Source organism: Urocitellus parryii, chromosome 1 (genome assembly GCF_045843805.1).
Source record: "Urocitellus parryii isolate mUroPar1 chromosome 1, mUroPar1.hap1, whole genome shotgun sequence".
NCBI lineage: Eukaryota > Metazoa > Chordata > Mammalia > Rodentia > Sciuridae > Urocitellus > Urocitellus parryii.
This window is the reverse complement of record NC_135531.1, coordinates 83,596,210-83,623,725: the sequence shown is the minus strand read 5'-3', so window position 1 is coordinate 83,623,725 and position 27,516 is coordinate 83,596,210. Positions and strand designations below refer to the sequence as shown.

General features: G+C 33.5%; 1 protein-coding gene across 8 annotated transcripts in view; it reads right to left on the bottom strand.

Annotated features, from left to right (window-relative positions):
• The window catches only part of Pam (peptidylglycine alpha-amidating monooxygenase), a 292,525-nt gene that overhangs the window by 48,512 nt on the left and 216,497 nt on the right, over nt 1-27,516 (bottom strand). For all 8 annotated transcript variants that reach the window (XM_077800613.1, XM_077800609.1, XM_077800620.1 and 5 more), the window contains 6 exons: nt 23,652-23,719; nt 22,563-22,643; nt 22,202-22,278; nt 21,601-21,704; nt 14,293-14,477; nt 13,158-13,229 (listed from right to left, as the gene is read on the bottom strand). In XM_077800613.1, coding sequence (XP_077656739.1) covers nt 13,158-13,229; nt 14,293-14,477; nt 21,601-21,704; nt 22,202-22,278; nt 22,563-22,643; nt 23,652-23,719 — 587 coding nt within the window. The remainder of the gene's footprint in view (nt 1-13,157; nt 13,230-14,292; nt 14,478-21,600; nt 21,705-22,201; nt 22,279-22,562; nt 22,644-23,651; nt 23,720-27,516) is intronic.

Sequence of the window (27,516 nt, the reverse complement as noted above, 5' to 3'; positions counted from 1 at the left end):
TTTAGCCATGATACATTCCACCAAAGAATATATTAAGAAATTGGTACAAGGGAATATGAAGTCTTTCCAAAATGTTTTTTTATAAATTCTGTAAGGTATACATATAGTCATACTTATTCCAAGTAGGTTTTCAGTTCTTGCCCATGAAATCAGCTTGTCCCAGGTGAAATATTCAATCAGAAAATAATTACCAACTAATAAGGGTAATTTCTGTAAAATGAACAAAGCAAATTATAACTCAACCAAACTGGTTAGGCCACAGGTGGCATCCTGCCTCTCAGAAGAAAAATTAATCCATTACTGCTAAATTCTCCTGCCCCACATGCTAAATATAAACAGTTTAATACACTTGTACAATAAGACATTTTATATAGAAAATAAGACACAAGGTAATTTCAGGGAGAGATTTTTTTAAAAAAAAAAACATAGTTTAAAAACTTGATTAATGTCGCGGGGCTAATACTGATGCCAGAATACAGGTTCAGAATTTGCAGTCCTTCGGCTTTGTTAGGAAATGTTGTAACAGTGGTGATAAAATACTAAATGCAGATCACTCCAGTTTCTTCAAAATTGTCATTACAATTATCACTGGGTTAAGAAAGCAAACACGGTTAAAACAATGTAATGATCTTGGCTGCAATGCAAGTTGCACTGAGCTTATGAGAGCATAGCTCCGAGCAGAATTTCTATAAATACCTCTTTACATAGGAGAAAGGCCACTAGATGGCTATCTCTTAATTCTCATATACAAGATAGAAAATTGCTTTATTTATTAATTTTATTTTTTACCCCTTTTTAGGTTTATCAGCTAGATGGGCAGATAAAATACTGAAATGTTAACCATTTTTTCTTAAGTATATTAAGATCTTTATTTAAGAAACACCTCTGAGGAATACAATGGATGGAGCAAAGCATGAACTAAGGAGGTTGGGTGACTGATCTCTGTACCATCTCTCAACTTTTTCTGTCTTTTCAGGTTATACTCCAGCTATCTTGGAATTCTACTTCCTTTAATGTCAACTTTGTTTCTTCTTCCTGGATAACATGCTGCCACTCATCAACTAGCTCCTCAACCTTCAGTTCTTGGGAGCCATTTAGCCACTTATATCCAAAACACCTTCCTGATAATTCAAATTAGGGGTGTCTGCTGTGTGTACATAGAGTACTCAGGTCTTTCCCTGTACCCTTTTATTTTTGGTACCAGGGATTGAATTTAGATGCACTCCACCACTAAGCCACATCCCCAACCCTATTTTGTATTTTATTTAGAGACAGGGTCTCATTGAGTTGCTTAGCACCTTGCTTTTGCTGAGTGAGGCTAGCTTTGAACTAATGTTCCCCGAGGAGCTGGGATTATAGGCGTGCATCACCACTCCCAACTTTTCCCTGTACTCTTAACTGTCCCCTGCTAGTCTATATTTCATACTTGTGAAACCCTACTTAGTAGTTACTCTGTACCTTTAAATAAATTTCTTAACCTCAAATATAATAACTATATTTGAGATTTGTTTTGTGGATTTAAAGGTAGTTAATGTAAAATACCTAGTCCTGGGCATACCGTAATAAAGCAGGTACCACTAATTGTAGCTTCTTTGATTATTAATTAAAAAGACAAACTTTAGTTTCAACATGTATCTGCTGCAAACTATGGCTTATATAAAATTTTAAAGTCAGTACCTATTTCCTAGTCAAATATTGGGATATTCTTTTTTTGTTTCTTTGTTTTTCTCTACTGAACTTTATTTTATTTTTTGGTATTTTTCCTTTTAAAAATTAGTTCTTTTTTGTTATATATAATAATAGGATTCATCTTGACATCATTATAAAAGCATGGATAAAATGTGTTCTAATATAGTCCTCAGTACTTCTCTTTTTCTCCCCATCTCCCTCCCCCTGTTCCCTCTCTATATGCTACTGATCTTTCTGTTATTGTATTATAGTTTTTAAAATTAGTATCTTGCGTATCTACATGATGATGAAATTCACTGTGGTAAATTCATGTGTGTACATAGGAAAGTTATAAATAGGCAAAAAGAAAAAAAACTTCTTTTTAAAATTTATAGCACTCTATTTTCTCAACAGGTCAGTATGGCTGCTATAGTTATTTGCTTCTTGACTTTGCCTAAGGAGCCATTGTATCTGTACTTTTTTCATCTATTACAGAGAAGGAACTATTCCTACTATAGTGTTCTGGATGCCAGCCCTGCCCCCACACCCTAGTCTTTCCTATGTGCTCTCTTTTCTTTTCTAATACAACTTCTCTGCCTCACTTGCCTCACAGACTATAAACACACTCACTTAAGGCTTATCTTGAGTGATGTGGAGGTGGGGAGAGATCCTCTCATGATATAACATATCTTTCAAACTCTTCCATCTTGCCATTTCCATTACAAATTCCAGCACTGTACGAAAAACCTTTCTGTGATAATGAAAATATTCTATGTCTGCCCTTCCAATATTATAGCCACCAGCTACAGGGGGTTACTGAGTATTTGTAATGTGGCTAGTGTAACTGAGGAAATTCTAAATTTTCTTACTTTTAATTAATTTAAACCTCCATGCATGGCCAGTGTCTACTATACTGGAGAGTGAAGGGGGGCTTTTTGTTTTCCTTGTCCTCACATCCTCTTCCCTCCTTAAATAAAGACATTTGCTTTTATTTCCTTCTTCACCACTATATGGTTTCTTCATGAATGGATCAAGAGATCCACTCAGGTTGCCAAGTTTCAGCCCAGACTCAGCAACTGCCAAAGCCAAAAGACTCATCACCTCGGCCAACTGGAGACATGGAGGATGGATGAGTCTCCATCAGAAACTCCCCTTCCACAGTGTTCTCTCTCTCTCTCTCTCTCTCTGGACACAATATCTTTATTTTATTTTTGTGGTGCAGAGGATTGAATCCAGTGTCATACATATGCCAGGTGAGCGCTCTATCACTGAGTCACGATCCCAGCCCCTTCCACAGTGTTCTTTACAGAGCTCTACCAGCTATCTTTCTTCCTGTTTTTCTTTTGCCTATCAAAGGAAAAGGTTGGCATTGCATAACATCTATTTTTAGCATATTTCCCCTCCTGGCTACAGTTTCTTTTTACTAAGTAATCCCAGTCACTCACAAGGCTTAAACTACCACCTCCAGGCAAATGGTGTCAAAATCTGGTGTTCTTCTAACACCAAACTGTTACATAAAACTTCTGAAAATTTCCACTTGCATGTCTATTTCACAGGCATATGAATTTATTATGTATACAATTGAGTTCTTTATCTTCTCTCCATATTTTTTTTAAACATAGTATCTCTCCCAGTTGACAATACTGTGTTTTGAGCTGATCAATCCAAAAAACTGGATCTGGCCTCTTTCATCAGTGAATCACAAAGTCTAAATTATGCTGACTTGTCAACATGATATTTTCTTTCCCTACCAACTGTACTCCCTTGGAATTCTTATTATTCTTCAACTGACATACTGAAAGGCTGGTCTCCTTCCTCAGAACAGGTTTCCAGTCTGATTTAGAAAGTTAAAACCTTCTGGAATGATATAAAAGCTGCTTTAACCAGGCATGGTAGTGCACACCTTGTAATCCTAGTCACTCAGAAGACTGAGGCAGGGGGTTTGCAAGTTCCAACCCAGACTCAGCAACCTGGTGAGATCCTGTCTTAAAACAAAAAATAAGAAAAGCTGGGGATATAGCTCAGAGGTAGATCACCGTGGGTTTTGTCCCTAGTACCATAAACAAGCCAAGACAAAGCAAAACAAAAACAGATGCTATGGAACTAACTTGTGATTGATGGCACCTTACTTTTTCTGATTCTCCTGGGTTCTATTCCACAGATAGTTTTTCCTCAGCTCTGTCAACGTATGTTTTTCTCGATGGTTATCCCTAATTCTGAGACCCACTGCTAAGGCAACCATATAATGTATTTTCCAAACTGGAACACTTGTGAAAAGGGAAGGGTGTTATTCATATTTATACAAAGAATAAAATGGGACAGTGCTAGGAAAACTTTGGAGTTTCTTACCACACCTATTATTGACAAAAATAACATATAAAAAGTACTTTATAGACCAAGGAGTGGGATAGCTGGGTCAAATGGTGGTTCCATTCCAAGTTTTCTAAGGAATTTCCATACGACTTTACAGATTGGTTGCACCAATTTACAGTCCCACTAGCAATGTACGAGTGTGCCTTTTCTCCCACATCCTCACCAACATTTATTGTTGTCTGTATTCTTGATAGCAGCCATTCTGACTGATGTGAGATGAAATCTTAGAGTAGTTCTGATTTGCATTTCTCTAATTACTAGCGATGTTGAACATTTTTTCATATATTTGTTGATCGAACGGATATCTTCTTCTGAGAAGTGTCTGTTCAGCTCTTTAGCTCATTTATTGATTGGGTTGTTTGTTTTCTTGGCATCCACAGGACTTAAAATCAGCATACTTTAGTAACGCAGCCACATCAATGTTCACAGCAGCTCAGTTCTTGACTCATTTTAATCTTCATCAAAACTGTGGAAGCAACCTAGATGCCCTTCAATAGATGAATGGATGAAGAAACTGTGGTATATGTGGTATATTACTCAGCATTAAAATAGAATAAAATTATGGGATTTTCAGGTAAATGGATGGAGTTGGAGAATACGATGCTAAACAAAGTAAGCCAATCCCAAAAAAACAAAGGCTGAATGTTGTCTCTGATAAGTGGATGCTGATCCATAATGGGGAGAGGTGAGGCAAGAGAAAAATTGAGGAACTTTGATTGGGCAAAGGGGAGAGAGGGTGCATGGGGGCAGGAAAGATGGTAGAATGAAATGGACATCATTACCCTAAGTACATGTATTACTAATTTTTTAATGGTGTGATGCTACATTGTGTACCACCATAGAAATGTAAAGTTGTGCTTCAATTGTGTATAATGAATCAAAATTTATTATGCTGTCATATATACCTAATTAAAATAAATAAATAAATAAATAAATAAAATATTTTAAAAAGTACTTTGTAAACTATGTACAATAATAATAGCACCTAATATTTTTTAGAGCTAGTAAACTCAGTCACTTTGCTAAGTAATTTATGCAATTTAATTTCTATGAAATAGTTATTATTATTGTCCTCATTTTAGATGAGGAAACAAAAGGCATAGTACTAATCTGCACAACCAGTAAGAAGAAGTTAAAAGAGACTGGTTGACAGTTGACTTCTAATTGAGTTTGAACTCAAGGGTTCACATGTTTAATCCCCAATGTGAGGTATTTAGAGGGTGGAAACATATTCTGACTATTGTGTTTGGAGGAAGAGCTTTTGGAAGTGATTAAGACTGGATGAGGTCATAAAGTGTGATCCACCATGACTGGATACTGCTGGTTTTATGAAAAGAGAGAGAGAGAGAGACAGACAGAAAGACAGACACACCAGAAGAAGTACATGTGTGTGCTCCATTTCTTTTACCATGTGATGTTCTATACTGTGGGACTATACCATCTGGAAAGCCATCACTGGATGTGGGTCCTAGGCCTTCAGAAGTGTGAACTTATTTGAATAATTTTTTTTTCTTTGTAAAGTTATCCTTCCACAGGTATTTTGTTATAGTAATGAAAACTGACAAATAAACCTTCTAAAACTGGTCAATGTAGTGAATCTAGAATTTTCTCTCTTTCCTGTGCTGACCATTAAACTTTTTCATATGAATTCACCTATTATCTGGCAATCTTACTCATTTTTTTTTTAACTTTTCAAATTAATTTTCTACTGAGTTCAGGAGCTGGATTTATTCTTTAACTGAATACTTGTTCTAACTGTCCATACCATAACATGAGAATCTTGTAAACTCGTTAAATACATATACATCATAGCATTCTGCACACAAATTGGCTTAAAGAATAGACTAATAGCCAGGTACAGTGGTGCACCCCTGTAATCCCAGAGGCTTGGGAAGCCAGCTTCCACAATTTAGCAAGGCCCAGAGCAACTCAGTGAGACCCTATCTGTAAGTAAAATATTAAAAAAATGTTTGGGGATGTGGCTCATTGGTTAAGCACCTTGGGTTCAATCCCTGGTAGTGCTGCTGCTACTACTACTACTACTACTACTACTGATTAGTTTTCATGGATACAAGAAGTAGTAAAGCCAGACATGGTGGCATTCACTTGCAGTCCCAGTTATTTAGAAAGCTGCAGCAGGGGGAGAGCAAGTTCAAGGCTTGCCTGGGCAACTTAGTTAGATTCTGTCTCAAAATAAAAAATTTAAAAAGGATTTGGGATATAGCTCAGAAGCAGAATGCTCCTAGATTTAATTTCTCATACTACCTCTCCACCAAAGAAAAAGATTAAAAAAAATTTAGAAAATTTTTTTGTTCTTTTCAGTAGTTTTTACTTTCAATTGTTAAGACACTTTACATCTATGATCAAATTCTATACAATGTTCTAAACAGTTTTTATACATTTAAATTACCTCTGGGAATGTATAAATCACAGGATATGAAAGCAATAAAAACCTCTCATTTCTTATTCACTGTCGTATTCCCAATGATTAGTACTGTTTCTATCGTAGTAGATATTTTAGTGATTCTAGAAAGAAAAATAACTTGTTAAAAATATCACCCTTTGTTTCTGTATCAGTAGATAAATTTTTTCCTTGATGATTTTATACTGCAGTGAATTCCCATTTATTTTCCCCAACCATTCCTTCACGCTTGATTCTTATCTTATGAAAGGCAGAAATGCCCCTGGTCTTTTAAGTAACTTGACTGAGTAGGTTTGGTATTTGTAAAACACAATTGCAGTGGCAGCTACTGTGTTGAGAAAAGGAGAATGCAGGCACAACCAACTAAACTCTAGTCTGTGAGCCGTGTGCTTGCATCAAACACCTTATGGCCCAAAGCACATTTTTTATTTAGCAAGGAACATTCACTGTTCCCTCCTCCCAACATGGGAATTTCACTGGTTTTATTTCACAACCATGATGAGAATTAACCAAATGGAAACATAATATTGAAAACCTGTCCTATGAGTTTTTTTTTTAATAAAATAAAACGCTTTAAAATTACTGGATGAGAAAAAAAATTATCTCTTACTTTTGGACAGCATAAATTCTTTTTTAAAAATTTTTTTTAGTTTTCAATGGACCTTTATTTAATTTATTTATATGCAGTGTTGAGAGTCAAACCCAGTGCCTCACACATGCTAGGCAAGTGCTCTACCACTGAGCCACTATCCCAGCCCCCATGGACAATATAAATTCTTAATTGTGGTGCTGTTTTACTTTTAAAAATGAGTAATACTATCTTCATAACTTTCCAGAATATAAATTCTAATTCTCACATAAATAACTAGTACTTCATTGCCCAAAACAAACAGCTCTTAACACTGCTCTATGATTTCTATGATACATAGAGAGTAAATAGGATGCTCGTGAGCCATTTAACCACTGACAAAACATGCCAAGTAACCAAGCTAATGAGCTTAGAACCATGCAACCCAACTGATTAATGAGAGGGATGTGAGGAATGGAAAAATAAAAGCATCCCATTTTAAATTTTAATACTTTGGTCTATGACTCAGTCACGACTGATTTTCCCTTCTGGGTAAAGCCAATTTGGTTTATTGATTGTTTACTTATTAGTTGTTATTACCACATTTATTCTCAAGCCTTAAAGAAACAAAACACATCATCATCATGCCTAGCTCAAGGATCACAAATGAAGTCAACTTTATTATATTATTTTTCCCATTATAGGGCTCATCTGATTGAAAAAACAATCAGAAATGGGGTTTTCTCTTTCTTAAGAAAATGAGAAAAATGCAAAATAGGAGAAAATAGGAGATGATGGCTTTTGCAACTACCGCACAAAGATCTGTATTGGAAAACTCAACTGTGTGATAAATGATCGTTCACATCTGCCTATCTCGTTATTAGGAAACCAATTCAAAACAGCATTCAGTCAGCTTCCCAGAGCCTTGGGGGGTATTTGGAATTGTGTTTGATAGATGAGTTCAATAAATAAAGACTTGTGAGCTGCTCATAAATCATAACAAACAGATAAATTTTTACTGAATGGGACTACACACAAGAATTGTATCTTCTTTAAAACTGCAGTCCAAGTGGCATTCAGAGTGCTTCGAATTCTCTAAGAATATGATAATAAAATCACTTGGACTCTTTTAGGGGGTCAGAAGGAATGTCCCACTCTGAACAAGGCAAAGAAATATAATATTATCTACCAAGACTCACCTTTGTTTTACTCATCCAGAAAATGTTTACCAATAGTTACTTCAGAAAGCCTTTACAGTATGCTGTTGTGTTTTTAACTTGCAACCCTGTTCCCTTGATTCTGCTTATTTGATAAAACATGCCAATGGTAATTCATTTTTGTTAGCATAAAACCACTGTGAAATTATTCTGTTTCACAGAAGGTGTCTGAAGACCTTTAACTATCTGGGGTCATGGAGTGTTTTCCCTCTACAAATTGTATTTTTGTCATATTCTCCCTGCCTTGGGAATATAGTAGCTCATGCTGACCTTTGAGTGGAAAGATTGATTATGTGAGGGCACAAAGACTACAATGAGAAGAGTTTGGAGCAAACTGAATAAAACATGCTAAAGGCCCTTTCTGCAGAAAAAAAAAATGTTGTACAGAGCATAATGCACAATAACAAGGACACACTGGTATTATAGACATTGCCTTTCAGTTCTGTTTTGAGTTCTTAAAAATATGGAATATCCCCAATACAACTGACACAAATTTGCACCACTACATTTATATTCTGAACTTTAAAGAAGCAAAATACTAAGATTCAAAACTTCTAGATGTAGTTTATATAGATTCTTGCTTGCAGCTGCCAACCTTCTTAGTTTCACTATTCTTTGCCTAAACAACGTTGGTAGCAAGCTCTGGATGAACCTATGGTTACAGTAAACATATATAAGAAATCATAAAGCATACAAAATAAAGATAATTTACAAAGCGTGCATTTGTTACCTAAAAGTGCCAACTGTAAGACATAAGTGAGTGATATCATTGTGTGTGTCTTGTCTGCTCTAGAGACCTGCACTACCTCTGCTTTCCACATGACTTCCTGGGATTCACCTACCTAGGATTTCCTCCACCCAGAATCACTGTCCAATTGGGTTTACTGTTTAATTTATTGCACTTATTACTTACACAGGTAATTCTCCACTTATAATGTTCGTAAAAGATATGACATTTGTTTTGAATGTCCATTCATGCTTTTCTGCATGAAAGTAGACATAATCTATTTGTTCACAGAGAAACTCAGTTTATATAAATTGCAGTTTTAACACTGGTAGAAATATTCACAAATTATGCAGCAACTAAAAATCATCTCTGTCAATAATTTTTACCACTGGAGAAAATATTTAAGATATATATTTTTTTTAAAGTTTTTTTTTTTTTTTTTTTTTTTTGGTACTGGGGTTTGAACCTACGGGTGCTTTACCTCTAAGTTACATCCTCAGTCCTTTTCAGTTTGCTTTTTAAATTGTGAGACAGGGTCACATTAACTTGCTGATGTTCTTACCAAGTGGCTGAGGCTGGCCTCTAACTTGTGATCCTTCTGCCTCAGCCTTCTGAGTTGATGGAAATATAGGTGTGAGCCATTGCCCCTGGCTAAGATATTATTTTTTTTAGAAGGAAAAAAATTGTATATATATTATAATCTAAAATACTGTTAAAATTATGTGTATATGTGTTTAACATGTATTTCAAATACAGGTATACATTTTCACTTACATATCTGGGTACTATCAATTTTACTTGTTTATTCATACTTTATATATAATTATCTTCTATGATGAATATTAATTTTTTAATTGGTCAAAATAAACATTATTTTTTAAAAAAAATCTCTGTAGACTCACTTAAAGCCTCATTAAAATTCTTCCAATTGTTTCATGGTCCAAGACAACCTGAATGGTAAAACTCTCCTATAATGATGCTTCTTTGGTGTCTTAGTAATTACATCTCTTGAGATAGAGAATCTAAGATACACTTGCCTTATGTCAAAACTTCTTCTATGGAGAACAGATGTAGACAAATATATTGTTGAAAGTTGATATGTTTGTGAATAAGCAGAGGCTGGGGGGAATACAACATAAATTCATACAACTCAGATGACTCTTTCAAATGCTAGTTAATTTCCAATCAAGATGAAGACTCTGGCAAAACTTTTATAGCTAGGATTTTAGTGATAAGAATTTCAAAGAAAATAAAACATTTAGGTTTTTTTCCTAGAGAAATATGATAAACAAGGATAATAAGATAAACCTATGTTAAAAAGATTATTTGGTTTCTTTGGATTTTTTTTTTCTGTATGTTGGACATACCCACAACTTCCTGTGCACAACTACATTCTTTTTTATTAAAATTATTCAATCATATTAATTGTAAATTAATGGGTTTTACTGTGACATTTCTATACATGCACATATTGTGCACAGCTACATTTCTTTATTTCAGTTTATAAAATAAGATCTTCCCCCCAACCCATTTTTCACAATCTTAGTAAAGGTCATCTCTTCTTTCTTACATAGTATTTATCACATCATCTTGACCTTTATCTTCTTACAGACTTTCTTATGTATTGATATAGAAGGCTTATATATACATAAAATCCACATATATAGTTTATATTATCTAGGTAGAGCTATTTATATCATTTGCAAGCAAACTGCATCCTGGGTACAGAGCTTGGTTTTGAGTTCATGTCCTCTTATGTTTTAAGTCTTTTTCTCCCTGCTTCAGAACTGTTCTGTTTCCTATCAGAGTCTCACATGTTTTGTGGGACCAACATAGATGATGTCTGTTTGTTTGTAAATAGAAATACAACTGAAGTATTCAGAACTTTGATGTATCAAGGTTAAAATATATTAAAAGAATGAATACAATCTGGAGGAATGCTTGAACACAAATTGTTTGAGCTGAGCATCAAAATAAGGCAGTGGATTAACACTGAGGGTTTACTTTAAAAATTAACACACATCGAATAATTTATTTGAATAATTAGAGTCCTCTTATCAGCTATTTGGTCAATTTGACATCCACAGGAATTAATTTAAATAGATGCTCATGCAAATAAATACTCTGAATGGGCTTTTAGTACAAATAAGTAGATTTGTCCTGTGTGTTTTAAGGAGATAGATTGATTTCATTAGCACGTCAAATGAACTAGCTATCCAAATGTGCATTGGCTATATTTCACTACTTCTCTTTAAATTCTCAGCTGTTGGTTCCTAGGGACCAGCAGGTTAATACACAGACCACACTGGCCACCAAAATGGCTTTAGTGAGATATTGTCTTCACATAACTCAGGAGGTGACTGTTCAATGGACCTGCTAATTTCAATAGCTTATTTTCTACAGTATGAAAATTCGAGTCAGAATAATACTTTTTTCCTTTTTAAGTCATATCGATTTATTTACAGAATTTTTATTCATAAGTAGAAGAAAACAGAAACTATAGGCCAATATTTAATATATGACTATATAAATCTTCTCAGGAACAAATAAGAGTTTGGGTACATTTAAACCTCTCCCTGCACTATAAAACATAAAAGGGTAAATGTATGGCAAAATATGAAAGAAAGCATTTTAAAGGATTTGATTTGTAGGCATATATGACATTTCCTAAATCCTACTGTTGGAAAAGAAAAGATTGAATCTAACATTTAAGATTGCTTTGCTCACAATCCTCTGGGTTTCTAACCTTCCAGAGGTATCAATGTCTCCCTTGATCAACTCAGCTAACTTTAAAATTACACCATAGTCCAACCTCAGTTTCCATAGAAATGCACCATTTTACAAGGTGCATCAATTAAATGGTGATCTCCTTCCATATTATGTCATATATGTTGGTATTTGCAAATGAATTTTAAGATCATTCAAATTATTTTAAAGACAGATTTCAAACAATTTGTGCAAGGTTAAAATAATTCATTCTAGTTCTGAATAAGCTTCAGTGCAATTGCAGTAAACACTGTTAATACTAGTATACTTAGGTTGCTATTACTGACATCCTTACAGATATCTAAACAGTTGAATACAATTAGCTATTTTAAATTGTACTTAACAGCCCAGTAGTATAAAATCATCTCCCAAGTTTTGACCTAACACACAAACAGAAATGACTTTAAACTAATCTGTAGTTTTTTAAAAGGTTACTTTGTTAGAATAAGATAGAACATATTCTACACAATTTAAAAGCCTTTAGACTGGAGTTTACTTATGGTCCTGAAGAGTGCATTTCCCCCTTTCAAAAACAGATTCTTCATTTTACAAAAATAATTAGAGCACAGGTGTTATCTTTGACCTAATATAATACATTTGGAAGAATTCCAATAGCAGTTGACAATGTCTAAGAAATAGGAAAGTACTATATGTTGCTAATAAAAAATTCTCTCTTGTATGCTTTATGTTGTCAGTAGACGTGTATTTGTACTAACATCAAACTAACATTTAGGCCAAAAATCACTTGATAGGATAATGTACTCCAACATCCTAATATAAAGCACTATCTTCCAAACAACTGGCAAGAAACTAAGATCATGAGAGTAATTGTTCATTATTAGCACATGCAGTATCTGACATATGGGCATCAAACATTCCCCCTTTAACTAAACAGAAGAGAGGCTGAATGGGGGCTTTCCTGACTCATTAAATGACACCTTAATACAGAACTATAAATGCAGAAGACAATGATCCCTCCTACCTTGCTGAAGGCAAAGAAGAGTGCCTTATAGAGACAAGATGCAGGTTTAGTTCTTAATTTCTTTTTCTTGAAACTCAAATATAGTTAGCAAACATACTATACAAGATATGCAAGAACTTAATTGGTAGAGGTCATTAAATTTCAAAAGCAGTGCAATCATTGTTTTTCATGATTATATTTGCACTTATTTGTACTATTCATAAAAGTTGCAATAGTAAACCTAAAGGAACTAAATTACACTAATGAATTTTACTTCCAAGGCCAAGTGCAAAAATTGACCATTTCCTTATGAATTATGCATTATATAAGAACAGCAATAATAGCATTTGAGGCCGATACAAATCGACCTAAATATCTCATGATTTTACAATTTGGTTGACTATTTGAATAAGGAATACTTCTATAGGTCTGGTTACAGAAATAAGCATACATACCCTGGTCTAACACTTCTTCTTCTTCCCGTTTTGGCTGTGGTAGTAAAGCAGTCTTATCTTTATTCTCTGTTTCTATAAAGGATCAAAGAAGTTGAGCATAAATTGGCAGCATTTATTATACACTTTAAATAGTTCATTGGAATTATGCCATTAACATAAAAATGTCATTCAAGATCTTGTGTTTATTATATTATTAAGAATTTATATAGAAGAAATGCTCTAATTCACAATCTTCTCCACCCCAGCATAACTACCAATTACCAGACTTCTGACATAATAACTAGGTCAACTATTTTTTCAGTGATATATAAATGATACTAAATTTTTAAAATGTTTTAACAAAACTACTCATGTTTGTTTTTTTTTTTAAATCGACTCTAGTAACATTCTAAGAATATGTTAAGAGATTTTAAGGTATTTTCTATAAATATATTAGCATCTTAATACTCATTGCTATGCCATTTTCATTCATAAAATATCCACTAGAAAGAAATAAGGAGCTGCTCTGGCATTTTAAGACTGAATCTTCAAAACTCAATAACATCAGCATATTTCATGTAATAAAAGAAAGTGTGGGTTTTGCAACTTTAAACTAAAGGGATGACAGTCAATATGACATTTTGCAGACAAACAGTAAGTTCTGAACAATTCTAAGAATGAGACCAAAAGAGCTAAGATTATTAATATCAAGATGGGATCTTTGCTTGAGGAGGCCAATTAAATAGATAATTTAAGTTATTACTGGACATGATAACCATTTTCACTGGCCAACTGTAGCACTTTTTGTTGCAATTTATAAATTCATAAATTGTCTATGACATTACTGACTATTGGAGGAATGGGATGAAGAAACTAGAAAACATGAATTAAAATGAAGAAGGGTCTACATTTATGGGATTAGCCACCAAAACTAATTTGTTTCATTACCGGCTGAGATTTGTCTTTTTAACTGTTTTGATGGGGACATGCCAGAAAGGGGAGGCATATGAAAGAGGAAATAAGAATACATATATACAAGTTGATTGAAGAAGGGAATAAAGATGATTTTAAATACTAATCATACAGTCAAGTAAGACACATATGAGAATATAATATACAAAAGCATATGCTTCTTTATGTTAAGCACCAATCTCACCTTTGTGATGCCCATGCATCATCACCATGTCGGACTTCACAGGAATTGGAATATTGGCCTCTGGTGGTATAGTTCTGAATATATCTTGAGCTACATTCTGTGTACAAGTCATGAAAGAAACTGCATGCTTGGCTTCCATGTAATACATAATGTATAAGTTACACATTTCATCACTAGATGTGCCACTGTAGGCAAAAAAAAAAGTAGATACAACAAATCAGCCATTTACATAAAATGCATTCTTAATGCAAGAAAAGTGCAACCGGTAAACCTGCCAACAATGGATTAATGGTGGGGATACTGTGAGTTTGTTTTGTAGTTTTCATTAAAACCCATTAGTTTTATTTTTTCTTTCTTTCTTTCTTTTTTTTTTTAAAGAGAGAGAGGAGAGAGAGGGAAAGGAGAGAGAGAGAAAGAATTTTAAAATTTATTTTTTATTTTTCAGCGGACACAACATCTTTGTTTGTATGTGGTGCTGAGGATCGAACCTGGGCCGCATGTATGCTAGGCAAGCGCACGACCGCTTGAGCCACATCCCCAGCCTAACCCATTAGTTTGCAACATCAGAAGCACAGTGTCAAAAGCATATTTTCACCTAACAATGTAGAATCAGTCTGTACATAAAAAGGGATATTAGCCAACAACACAGATGGAAATGATTTTTCAGTAGTTGAGATATATTTTCTTTTCTCTTCTAAATCCTTTTATTTTTCAGTTCTTTTCTGTTTGATATAAGGCTTAGACTGGGCAGTTCCTTTTCTCTTAAACAATCACATATTTACTTAATGGTAACATTTAAAATATGTCAACAGAAATATATTACTTATAAGTCTTTTAAAAATGGCTTTTCTACTTAAGACCTAGAGTTTTGAACCATATTTTTGGTTAAGTGCCTCCTTTTTAATGGTGAGATGAACTGAGAATCATGTACCACACTAAGATGTCATGTTATATGATGTCACAACTAGACTGCTACCACAGGGAAGAAGAGAACACCTCAAAAATGATTCAGAATGAAAGCAACACTAATCTTTTCTCTCAGACCTGACTGGGGTAATGCTACAGAGTGGAATGATTCAGTGTTAAAAATAGATTTCAAAATGGTGTGGATGTTTCCAAGAAAAAAGTTCCAAGTGGTACAAATAATATCTCACAGCTTACAAAGCATGTTCTCTTCTTCAGTTCACATGGGCTACTTCGTATTTTAGTCTCTGTACTGTTATTAAGAAGAAATGGCTCAGTATACCTTTAGAACACTTTTATAGAGCAAAGGAATATTTCCTGTTTGCTATTAGTTCTGACAGCTTTTAGCAAGCTTATACAAATAAAAAACAAGCTATGAGGTGGATTATTTGCTCTACAGAAATACATCAGTGTTGACTTTTCCAACAATGTCATGCAGCACTCACTTCTCCATAGCAACAGTAATGACATCAGCAAGGGAAAGAAAAAAAAAAAAAAGTCTTTTCCAAGCAAGGATTTGATTTCTCTAAGCTTCGAAAATGTAGAGCCCCCAAGAGACCTCAGGAAAGAGCCCCTGTCATGAGAAGCTCTGTTTATGCTTTAGAAATCATTTGGCTTCTCACTCTCTGAATCTGATACCTGTCACTGTAATTGCCTCTCCCATGAAATATAAGCAAATAATGAAGTGCAACCCCAAACAAACACATGTTCATTACACATATCTTCCTGGTGTCAAAACACCATTCCTAAGAATCACATTTTAACAGTTTTAGAGTGGGTCAGAAAATTATGTGCTATAAAAGGAATGTCTGGTGCCAAAATAATAACCCGGAGGCTCCCCCTATACTATCCTTCCCCTCCCTGTTCAAAAGGAGGAAGTATACAGGAGACCAAGGAGGAAAAGGAATTCAAAATGTGGCTCTTGCTTAGAAATGGCATCCTCTTGCACAGAGGAAAAGCAAAAAACAATCATTTAAAAACAAATTAATGACAGGAAAAATTTTAGTAAATTCATATGTGAATACATGAAACTTGCAACTAATCCATGGACAAATCCTCATATAGCTTCTCTGTTTAGAAACAGCAGTGCTCATGCTATCACAGGGGTGGTACACACACCCACAGCAGCACAGGTAATACAACCAGTATTCAGAGCTCTTTCCTTATTGTTAAAACAACAGAACAAAAGAAAATTAAAGAATTTAATTGCTGGTCTAAATGTTGTTGGCCAACTGGACCAGAGTGTCTTCTGTTTTATAAATTTATTCTGTGAACTATTATGTTTTCATAAAATACAAAAAATTGCACTATGTTACTTATGATTTAACTCTTAACTATGTAGGAGTATGTATAATCCTAGCACTGGTTAGAAATTACCAACCAAAAGTCGTTCTTTAGTACTTTGTAGATGCATGTAAAACATCTACTGTTACTTTTGGATAACAACCATCACACAATAGACCTAGGTGTGTGCATGTAGTCTAGTTACATAGAACTATCCAAATGCCATAGATATGCATACAGATGTATATGTAGGAATTTAACATGCTTTATATATAGAAAAACATATATTAAATCTACTTATATTATTTTTAATTCATCCATCCAAATATACATTTAAATTTTCAGAAAAAATCTGTTAGAAATTTTCAAAGCAACTAATATCATAGATTTCAAAATAACTAAATAGACTATCTTAATATATATTCCCAACATATAATTTTGGTGTTTCTAAACTTGTTACATGTCTATTTGGAGGACTTGTTTTTATATGCATCTTAAAAGAAATTGTACTGAAAGAGTTCATTTCAAATAAGTAAAAGGTAATCAATTAGAGAACAAAGAACTAAACTGTGAAATGTGTGCTAAGTGAAATTATCAACCAAAGTAATGATCAGGGAAATAATTTACTAAGTCACTTATTCACTGCTATCATTATCAAATCAGTGAACACCAGTTTTTTTTTAAAGAAAATTATAGAGAGTGATAATAAGGTAGAATATGACATAAAAAGTGGCATAAATTTGGAATAATTTTAAAAGTAATATTGGAGACAAAGACAGTAATTACTATTTTAGAAATAATGAATATCAAGACATAAGATTACATGTTTGAAAAATGCAGTTAACTACACCAAAAAGAAAGCTGTAACTTTTTAAATAACATAACAATTTGTCCTCTATGACTGATCATCAAACTTTATTATTTTAATTAGTGAATTTGAGAAAACAAAAAATAAAAATATAAGCTAATGCTCCAAGTTACTTCCTGCAAAGTGAATTATCTTGCCACTTATTAAATCATTTTTTGAGAAAAAATTATACATATATATGTGAAAGTATACAGATATGTAAATGCTGCATCCACACATATAGATACAGACAATACACTAATTCAATTACATATTATGTGTTAACTATACAGACATAAATATGTTCATTGCTAAATATTTTTGATTTGGTGAGACATCCTAATCAGTTCATCAATATAGTTCATTTGAGATACTGATACATTGATACAAAATTGAGTTACTCAAATAATCTAGGAATCTTTGATTTCAAAGAAAAATTTCACAGAATGAGCTGACCATAAAGAAAGGAGTCTTGCTTTATTCCTTCCTATCTGTGATTGGACTTGTAGTCAAGGTAACTCTGAGCTCCTATCTGACAGAGAAACTATTATATGTTAAAACTGTGAAGATTCAAATCATCCTGAGTATCAGCATCATAGTTTGCCAATTTTATTCCACATTCATCTTTCTTTTACCAAAAAACAAAAACAAAAAAGACTTGCACTTTCAGCCTATCACTTTCTGTATTTATTAGGGGGATTTTTGACACACACATCCTTATTTTTCACAGAGCTCAACATATGCAATTCAAGTCTGCCAATCTGAATGATCTACAGAAGCAGGGAGGCAGGCATGTTCCCAGGTCTGTCTTGGCTCCACCGCCTGGTCCTTTTAACATCCCTCAATGTCAATGTGATTCTTTGAAATAATGACTGCAGACATCATCTGTATCCTAATATTGCAGTATGGAATTCTTTCATGCTCTTCACAACAAAGTGCTTATGTGATAACCTCCTCTTTTATACTGGCTTAATATAAAGCTTCAAGTCCAACACAGTGTGATGAGCCCCCAAAATAATAAAATTTTAAAAATACATGTTAAATGATAGAAGGATGAATGACTTTGCTTAATAAATGTCTGCAACTTATTATGACATAATATATTATCTCTAAAATATTACACTGATGAATAATGAGTTAGGTCAATTTATGTACTTTCTATAGTATTTCTGAAAAATATTTATATCTGCATATAAATCAATTTACTGATATCTATCAGGGTTCTATAGGAGGTTTTATAAAAATAATTATTTTCTATTAGAAAGATACTTAATAGTTATTTAGGAGAGTACCAAGTAGTCTGAAATGTATCACTTTGAAGTCTCCAAATGGCTGTGTATCAGGCTTGGGATGTAGGCTGTAGCACTTTATTAATTTAATGAGTCCCTTGCCCCTAGCCAAGCTCCTTAATCAACAGAGCCAGGCTTCAATATAACCAAAACAGGTAATATTAATTTTATTACCTGAAAAATTTAAAGAAAAATATTTTATAAATATGGTACCTTTAAACTTATACATTAAGGAGTTATTATTTATCATATAATTTTATCTTTGCATATAATGTACATGAAAATGTTGATTAACATACTATTTGGTATACATAAATATATTTTAGACATTGTCATATTCTTTCAAGTTCATATTCTCATGAAATGATCCATTTTAAATGAAAAGTATGACCCAAATAATTGACTAAATAGGTAAATACTATCTATTTATTCCAAGAATTAATTTGAAATTTCAGTCTATAAACTTTTAGGCTGACTAGCTGACTTAATTAGCTTAATTGGTTGACTTAATTAAATTCTTTCTTTTTGTTTAAACTTGACTAAACATTCGAAATGAATTTAGAGAAGCATCATATTGAATATAAAATATGTAGTGCAGTCAGGCACAAAATATTGCTCCTTCACAGATTAATTAGTACTGTAATCACTATATACTTTGTGCAATGTATTTGTTTAAGATATGCTATTCATATTTACTATTTTAAAAGAAATATATTTGGACAACACATTTTACCACTAAGTATAGTTACTAATATATCTTATGTTAAATTCACCTATTTGGAACTAAGTGTTTGAGGCTCTGAGCTCAAACTTGTGTCTAGTAGGAGTGCATGTGATGTATGTGGGGTGGAGGTGGAGGTGGAGATGGAGATGGAAGTGGAGGTGGAGATGTGGGAGAGGAAAATATGGAAATTTATAGAGTATCATTTAATTTAATAGAAAACAAAATATTTCTGTTCTTTTTCTTCCTTTCTTTCTTTTTTGTTGATTACATTATCAACTGTGACCCTGTAGTACCCTTTGGATGTTGTACCTATTATTTTGCAGACTAGAGATGTATTACTGCTATTATTTTTCTAAAACTAAAAAGCAGATTAAATGCTATAATTATTCTGCATTGTTATAAGAGTTGTTATTCATGGCTAAATTCATTCAAACTTGTCTTATAGCTTATCATTATATTTGAAAAAAACTGCTTTTGCAGTATGAATTAAATATTCAGAATATGGACTTGCCCAATAACTTAATTTCTTATAATTCCTTTCAATTTCATTTATATTACAAAATGTGTTTTTCCTTTAGTCCACATGAGATTTATACAAAGCTAGAGTAGTATAGTAATTTTAGGGCATTATTCTAATACAAACTTACATTTTAAAGAAGACTAGAATTATTCTAGACTCATCAAAATGAAAGAGCCCTCTAGAGATCACTTTGGCCTCCCATCCTGGTATTATAACAAGTCATTAATTTCTCTGGCTGATATTACCTCGAAGAGAAAATGCAAAAAATAGAATCTGGCCAAGATGATAAGCTTCCTAAAATTGTAATTTTTGCCTTTGGCCAAACAAACAAAAAAAACTACTTTTTTGCACACTTATAAACTAATACACATAATGTTTTGAAGGAGATTTCATTACTACTTCACTTACTTATTTCAAAGGTGAATAAAATAACCAATGGCATTTAGGTAAGATGTCTGTGGATTTACACTAACATAAAATAGAGAAAGCTGATCAATAGCCTCCATATCATTTTACCTCAGGAATTTAAACACTGCCAAGAAGTGAACTCTCAGATTCCACCTTTCAAATCTCATTATGTCTACTTTGTCAACTCTTTCCTTACACTCACCTTTTCTGGAACCTAATAATTACATTGCTTTCTTCAAGTCTCTTTCCAAATTTATCAAATTTATCCAAAAGCAAAGCTGTTGGAAAGCATCTTGCTTAATATAAATTGAGAATGTTTTTCTCTTTGTTCTATATTTTGCTTTAAAATTGGTGCTTATTAAAATAAAAATCTTTTGTAGTGACATAAAATTCTTTTCATCCTTTCATTAAATGTCCCCTTTTCAACCTACATCAGCAACTTTTCCGTTTTCCCTTACAACCACCAGTTAGTGCTGTTGTAAGAATCATCTTCAGTGCATTTAATCCAAATTTTCAGATCCTTACTGTCTGTAACTTCTCTCTGATCAAGAGATAAATGGTTTAAAACTCCACTTCCCAGTGGTCTCAGTAAATACCTTAAAACAGAGTGTAACACAGAGAGGAGATTCATTGATGCTTTTCCAACAAAAAGCGTAATAAGAAACTTTCTCTTTCATTTTTTAATCTTTTATCTATTTATCTTTTTTGAAAGAGTTCATAGTGCTTTGAAAATTTTACTTAGTGTTATAAAGCGTAATTATTTCAAGGAAGCTTGGCATTTGAGAATTGCATTTTGAAAATTATTTGACCTCCCCCTTTTGGAAGTGCTGCATATTATTATCCTAAAAAAACTGGAACTTATAGAATATTCAGAAATTTTAACAGGCAGAAGAAAACATGTTTCTGAGTATTTTATGAGTATGACTAAATAGAAAACTTATTTTCCTAAAAGAAAACCTTTCGTAATCATGATATTTTCTTCATTTTTATGTGTCTGAAGAAGTAATATATGGTTTTCTAACTATATAATGGAGAGCATGATGTTGAGGAGCTTAATGAAGCAGAAATAATAAAAGCACATAAAAATAGGCATGTTCTGGGGGTTATCCAAATTGATCAATTTTAATGATAAAATACTAGTTTGTTCTAATTGTCCATGACAGGACAAAAAAAATGTACATAATCCATTCACAATAATAACTGTCACCTATGATCATGCCTTGTGTTAAAAAAAAAAAAGTCTCTTGAAATAATGGAAAGTACAGAATCTTACCCAATGTGTGTGGCTTCTGTCCTGCCCTCACCAGTGAATACACATCTTGCTGCTAGTATGTCACCAAAACTAACATCCACTGGATGTTCCACAGGGTAAAAAGCCTGCCCGGAAGACAAACACAGTGATCCATTGAAATTACCAATAAAACCCAGAACCATATGCTTAAAATATGTGAGGCTTGGAGCACTGCGTATGGAGAGGACAAAGAGATAGACACATACACAGATACTCACTAGATAGAAGAGTTTATCTCTAATTAATCAATTCCACTTTACAACTTTGAAAGCATATTTACAAATGCATTCCATAAAACACAATACGTACAATAACAGAAGAGCTATCTGAAACACTTATGACTAAATGATAGGATCGAAAGGACTTCACTAACATGTTCAGATCATATTGAGAGAACTGGTAAGGAAAACATCAAATTGGAAGTTGTAAAACAGGAGGTTATGTAGCTCAGATTTACAGAAAAGGAAAATATGGAGACTGTTAGATGCTAAAGAAATGAACAAGGTATTACATAAGAATTTTTAAAAATTACTTTCTGTTGGTTACTATTTTTCCTCCCCAAATTAAATTGGATCCTACATACCTGTGGCAGCTGGGGGCTCTGGCGTCCAATTAATGTCCATTGTCCATTTCTTACTCTGTATCCACTTACTACCTTACCTTAAAAATAAACATAAATTGTAACCATATGAAATAACAACATAGAAAAGCAAAAACCACATTTATTTTTCTTTTTAAAATAAAACCTGAATCTTTTCAGAACCCTAAGTAATGAGTATCTTCATGAAAATAACATGATGAAACAGCATAAAAAATTCAAGGTATTGGCTGAAATTTCTTTGAAACAGACTTAAGGTCAAGTACAATCAACATTTTACATTTACAGCACTAGTAAGCACAATGGTAAATACTTATAAATTTAACATGTAGCTTAAGGTTCTTACCTAAATGGTGAGTATGAACTCTGTAGGCAAAAACATGCATTGGGTACGTTTTATAATGGCATGAAATATCAGAATTCACCACTGTGAGAAAGAAAAACACAGACAAAAGTCACTATTCAACTGGAAAACGACATTCTTCTTTTCTAAAAGTGAGCTAGTCACATGCACTCAAACCCAGCAGATAGTAAGTGCTCATCCTGTGCCGTCCATTTCACCAAGACAGATTAAAACCTTCCTACTTCAGATATTATAATACCCTGTCACAAAACAGGCTTAATTAATTTGTTATCTTTATCTTGAAATCTATCCAGTTGAAAAGCTTAAAAAATGGCTTTTATTTTTGGAATAATAGATTTTTGAAAGATTGAATGCAAATACTAAAATCATCAGGCTGAACAGTTCCTGTTGATAAGGGGCTGTCTTCATATACTTTATCCTCCTTACAGTGTAACACATACTAGCAATGCAATAAGTTTCTTTTGTTAATAGATCAGTGGACAAAACAAAGTGCCCGTACTGAATATTAACTTTGAAATTACCAATAATAACAAACAATATTTAACATGACACTTTTGTTAGAGGGTCTTTAGATATACTGATAAATAACAATTATTCTCATGGCTTTTTGCCAGTTTAGGTGAAACAGCTATTATCTCATTTTGCAAGTAGGGATATTAATATATATATACAAGTTCAAAGACTGAGCTGGTGTTGAATTTGAAGCCTGTTGATTTTTAGCCTTCCCATGAAGTTGTTTACATTGTCGCACATTATGCACTTCACCTTTTGCATCTCAAAAACGGGTGACTGATTTATAAAATACTCAGGATTTATTCTTTAATTTATACACCACTACCTGCCCATGAGTCTCAATTCTTAGCTTTTCAATAAATAAATATTGAAAATATAACAAATAATTGGCTTAGAACAATACCAAATCACTTTAAACATAATGACAATAAAGAATTAGCTTATTTTTTAGATACAAATATTGGTCATTTTTTATAAAGTTGATAAAAAATAAACTGTAAGTCCATTCTTATAGATTACTCAATGAGGTAATAGAAATACAAAGAGATCATTCCTCACCTTTCTCTCCTGGTGGTATAACAGTGTCAACAGACATCATAAGGTACATGCCAGCAATTAAAGGCTGTCTGCAGGAAAAAAAGTAATATTTTTCTCAATAATGAGATAATGCCAAAACTATTTCATTGGACAAATATGTATATCTCAATACATTAGTTTATAGAATGTTATTTTTGTGAAAATAAAAATGAAACAAATTAGAAAAGGTAGACAATAAAAGGTAGATTCTAACTAGTCTCAGTTATAACTAATTTTATGTGTCAACTTTGTTAAATTATGGTATCTGGCCGATGGGTCAAACATTACCTTAGATATTTCTTGGAAGGATTATTGTGTTTTTAGATATGATTAACATTTAAATTAGACTTCATGTAAGGCAGTTTATTTTCCATAATTTGAGCAGGTCTCATACAATCAGTTAAAGGCTTTAAGAAAAAAAGACTCGGGTCCCCTGAAAAGTAAGAAATTCTGCCTACGCACTGTCTTTGGACCCAAGAAGGCAACAACCTCTACCTTTCCCTAAATTTCCTGTTGGCTCTACAGATTTTGGATTTGTAGGTCCATACAAAAGCATGAGCCAATCCCTTAAAATTATTTTTTCTTCCTCACTATCCATCTACTAATTCAGGTTTCTTTGGAAAACCCTGACTAATCAAGCTGTCATGATTCCTAGCTGTGATGAGCATGCCTTGTCTAATTCCCTCCCTCACCTTGAGGGTGAGCACAAGTAAGGGTACTAACATATTTCTAACAAATAGAATATGGCAAGAATGATAATATGTCACCTCCTAAGATTAAGTTACAAAAAAACCTCTGGATTTCATCTTTCACATAATCCCTTGCTTGCTTTTTTACTTACATTCTGTGATGGAAGCCAGTTGTTGTATTGTAAGCTGCACTGTTTATAGCCCTTATGGGGAAAAAAATGAGGGTGACCTTTGGCCAACACCCAGCAAAGCAATAAATCCTATCAGCAACCATGTGAGTTATCTTGGAAGTGGCTGTTCCTGGGTCTAGCCTTGAAATGACTGAATCCCCAGCAGAGACTCTGCTTGCAGCCCCTTTGGACAACACCAGCCAGAGGAGCCTTCTACGTTGTGCCTATGTTTCTGACTCATAGGATGCTGAGATAATTCATATTCATGACTTTAAAACAGTAAGTCTGAGTTAATTTGCCTTCCACAATAGTTTGCAAAGATCTTAATGTTGTTGCTCATTTAAGAAAACCCATCAGTTTCAAACAGTGAAATAGAAGACACCATCAAAAGCCTACCAAGGAATAGCATGGATGGTGGAAGGAGACTCTCATCATTATCAAAATACATGTATGAAGATATGAATTTGGTGTCAACATACCTTATATACAATCAGAGATATGATAAATTGTGGTATAAAGGTATATTAAGAATTGTAATGCAATAATAATAATAATAATAATGATAGGAAAAATTTAAAAAGCCTACCAAGACCTGCAAAGAAGAATTAACACCAATACTCCCCTAATTATTCCATAAAATAGAAAAGTAGGGAACCCTTCCAACTTCATTCTATGAAGCTTGTATCACTGTGATACCAAAGCCAGACAAAGACACATCAAGGAAAGAAAACTTCAGACTAATATTCTTGATGAACATAGATGCAAAAATTCGCAATAAAATTCTGGCAAATAGCATAGAAAAACATATTAAAAAGATTGTGTACCATGATCAAGTGAGGGTGCAAAGATGGCTCAACAGACAGAAATCAATAAACACAATTCATCACATCAAAAGATTTAAAGACAAGAATCATATGATAATCTCAACAGATGCAGAAAAATCATTTTCTGCTCAAAACAATAGAAATACTAGGGAGAGAGTAAGAACATACCTCAACATTGTAAAAGCTATCTATGATAAACCAAAGGCCAACATCATTCTAAATGGAGAAAAATTAAAATCATTCCCTGTAAGAAATGGAACAAGAAAAGGATGCTCTCTTTTATCACTTTTATTCAACACTGTCCTTGAAACTCTACCCAGAGCAATTAGAGAGAAGAAAGAAATCAATGGGATACAAATAGGGAAAGAAGAACTCAAACTATCACTGTTTTCTGATAGCATGATTCTACTTACAAGATCCAAAACATTTCACCAGAAAACTTCTAGAATTAATAAACGAATGCAGCAAAGAATCAGGATATAAAATTAACACCCATAAATCAAATGTGTTCCTATACATCAAAGATGAATCCACCAAAAGAGAAATTACCCGATTCACAATAGCCTCAAAAAAATCAATAAATAAAATATGTGGGAATCAACCTAATAAGAGAGGTGAAAGACCTCTACAATGAAAACTACAGAACACTAAAGAAAGAAATAGAAGAAGACCTTAGAAGATGGAAAAATCTCCCATGCTCTTGGATAGGCAGAATTAACATTGTCAAAATGGCCATACTACCAAAAGCATTATACAGATTTAAGGCAAGCCCCATTAAAAACCCAATGGCATTCTTTACAGAAATAGAAAAAGAATCATGAAATTCATTTGGAAAAAGAAGATACCCAGGGCTGGGGATGTGGCTCAAGCGGTAGTGCGCTCGCCTGGCATGCATGCGGCCCGGGTTCGATTCTCAGCACCACATACCAACAAAGATGTTGTGTCCGCCGAGAACTGAAAAATAAATATTAAAAAAATTCTCTCTCTTTCTCTCTCTCCCTCTCTCACTCTCTCTTAAAAAAAAAAAAAGAAGATACCCAGAATAACCAAAGCAATCCTTAGCAAGAAAAGTGAGGTAGGAAGCATCACAATACCAGACCTTAAATTATACTACAAAGCCATAGTAACAAAAATGGCATGGTTTTGGCACCAACACAGACACATAGACCAATGGTACAGAACAGGAGACACAGCAATAAATTAATATAAATACAGTTATCTCATACTAGACAAAGGCGCCAAAAACATACATTGGAGGAAAGATAGCCTCTTCAACAAATCTTGCTGGGAAAACTGGAAATTCACATGTAGCAAAATGAAATTAAACCCCTATTTCTCATCCTGCACAAAACTCAACTCAAAGTGGATCAAAAACGTAGACATTAAAACAGAGATCCTCTACCAAATAGAAGAAAAAGTAGGCTCAAATCTTCACCATGTCTGCTTAGGAACTGACATCCTTAACAAGACTCCTAAAGCAATAGAATTAAAATCAAGAATCAATTAATGGGATGGATTCAAACTAAAAAGCTTCTTCACAGCAAAGGAAACAATCAAGAATGTGAAGAGAGAGCATTCAGAATGGGAGAAAATCTTTACCACATTCACCTTAGATAGAGCATTAATCAATGGAATATTATAAAGAACTCAAACAACAATAAAAACCCAATCAATAAATGGGCTAAAGAATTGAACAGACACTTCACAGAAGAAAGCCGATCAATCAACAAATATATGAAAAAAAGTTCAATGTCTCAAGCAATGAGAGAAATGCAATTCAAAACTACTCTAAGATTTCATCTCATTCCAGTTAGAATGGCAGCTGTCAAGAATACAAACAACAAAAAGTGTTAGTGAGGATGTGGGGAAAAAGGCACACTCATACATTGCTGGTGGGACTGCAAATTGGTGCAGCCAATCTGGAAAGCAGTATGGAGATTCCTCAGAAGACTTGGAATGGAATCACTATTTGATCCAGCTTTTGGTTTATACCCCAAAGACTTAAAATCAGCATAGTTCAGCCACATCAATGTTTTATAGCAGCTCAATGCACAATAGCTAAACTATGGAACCAACCTAGGTGCCCTTCAACAGACGAATGGATAAAGACAATGGGGTAAATATTCACAATGGAATGTGGACTCAGCATTAATGAAAAATGAAA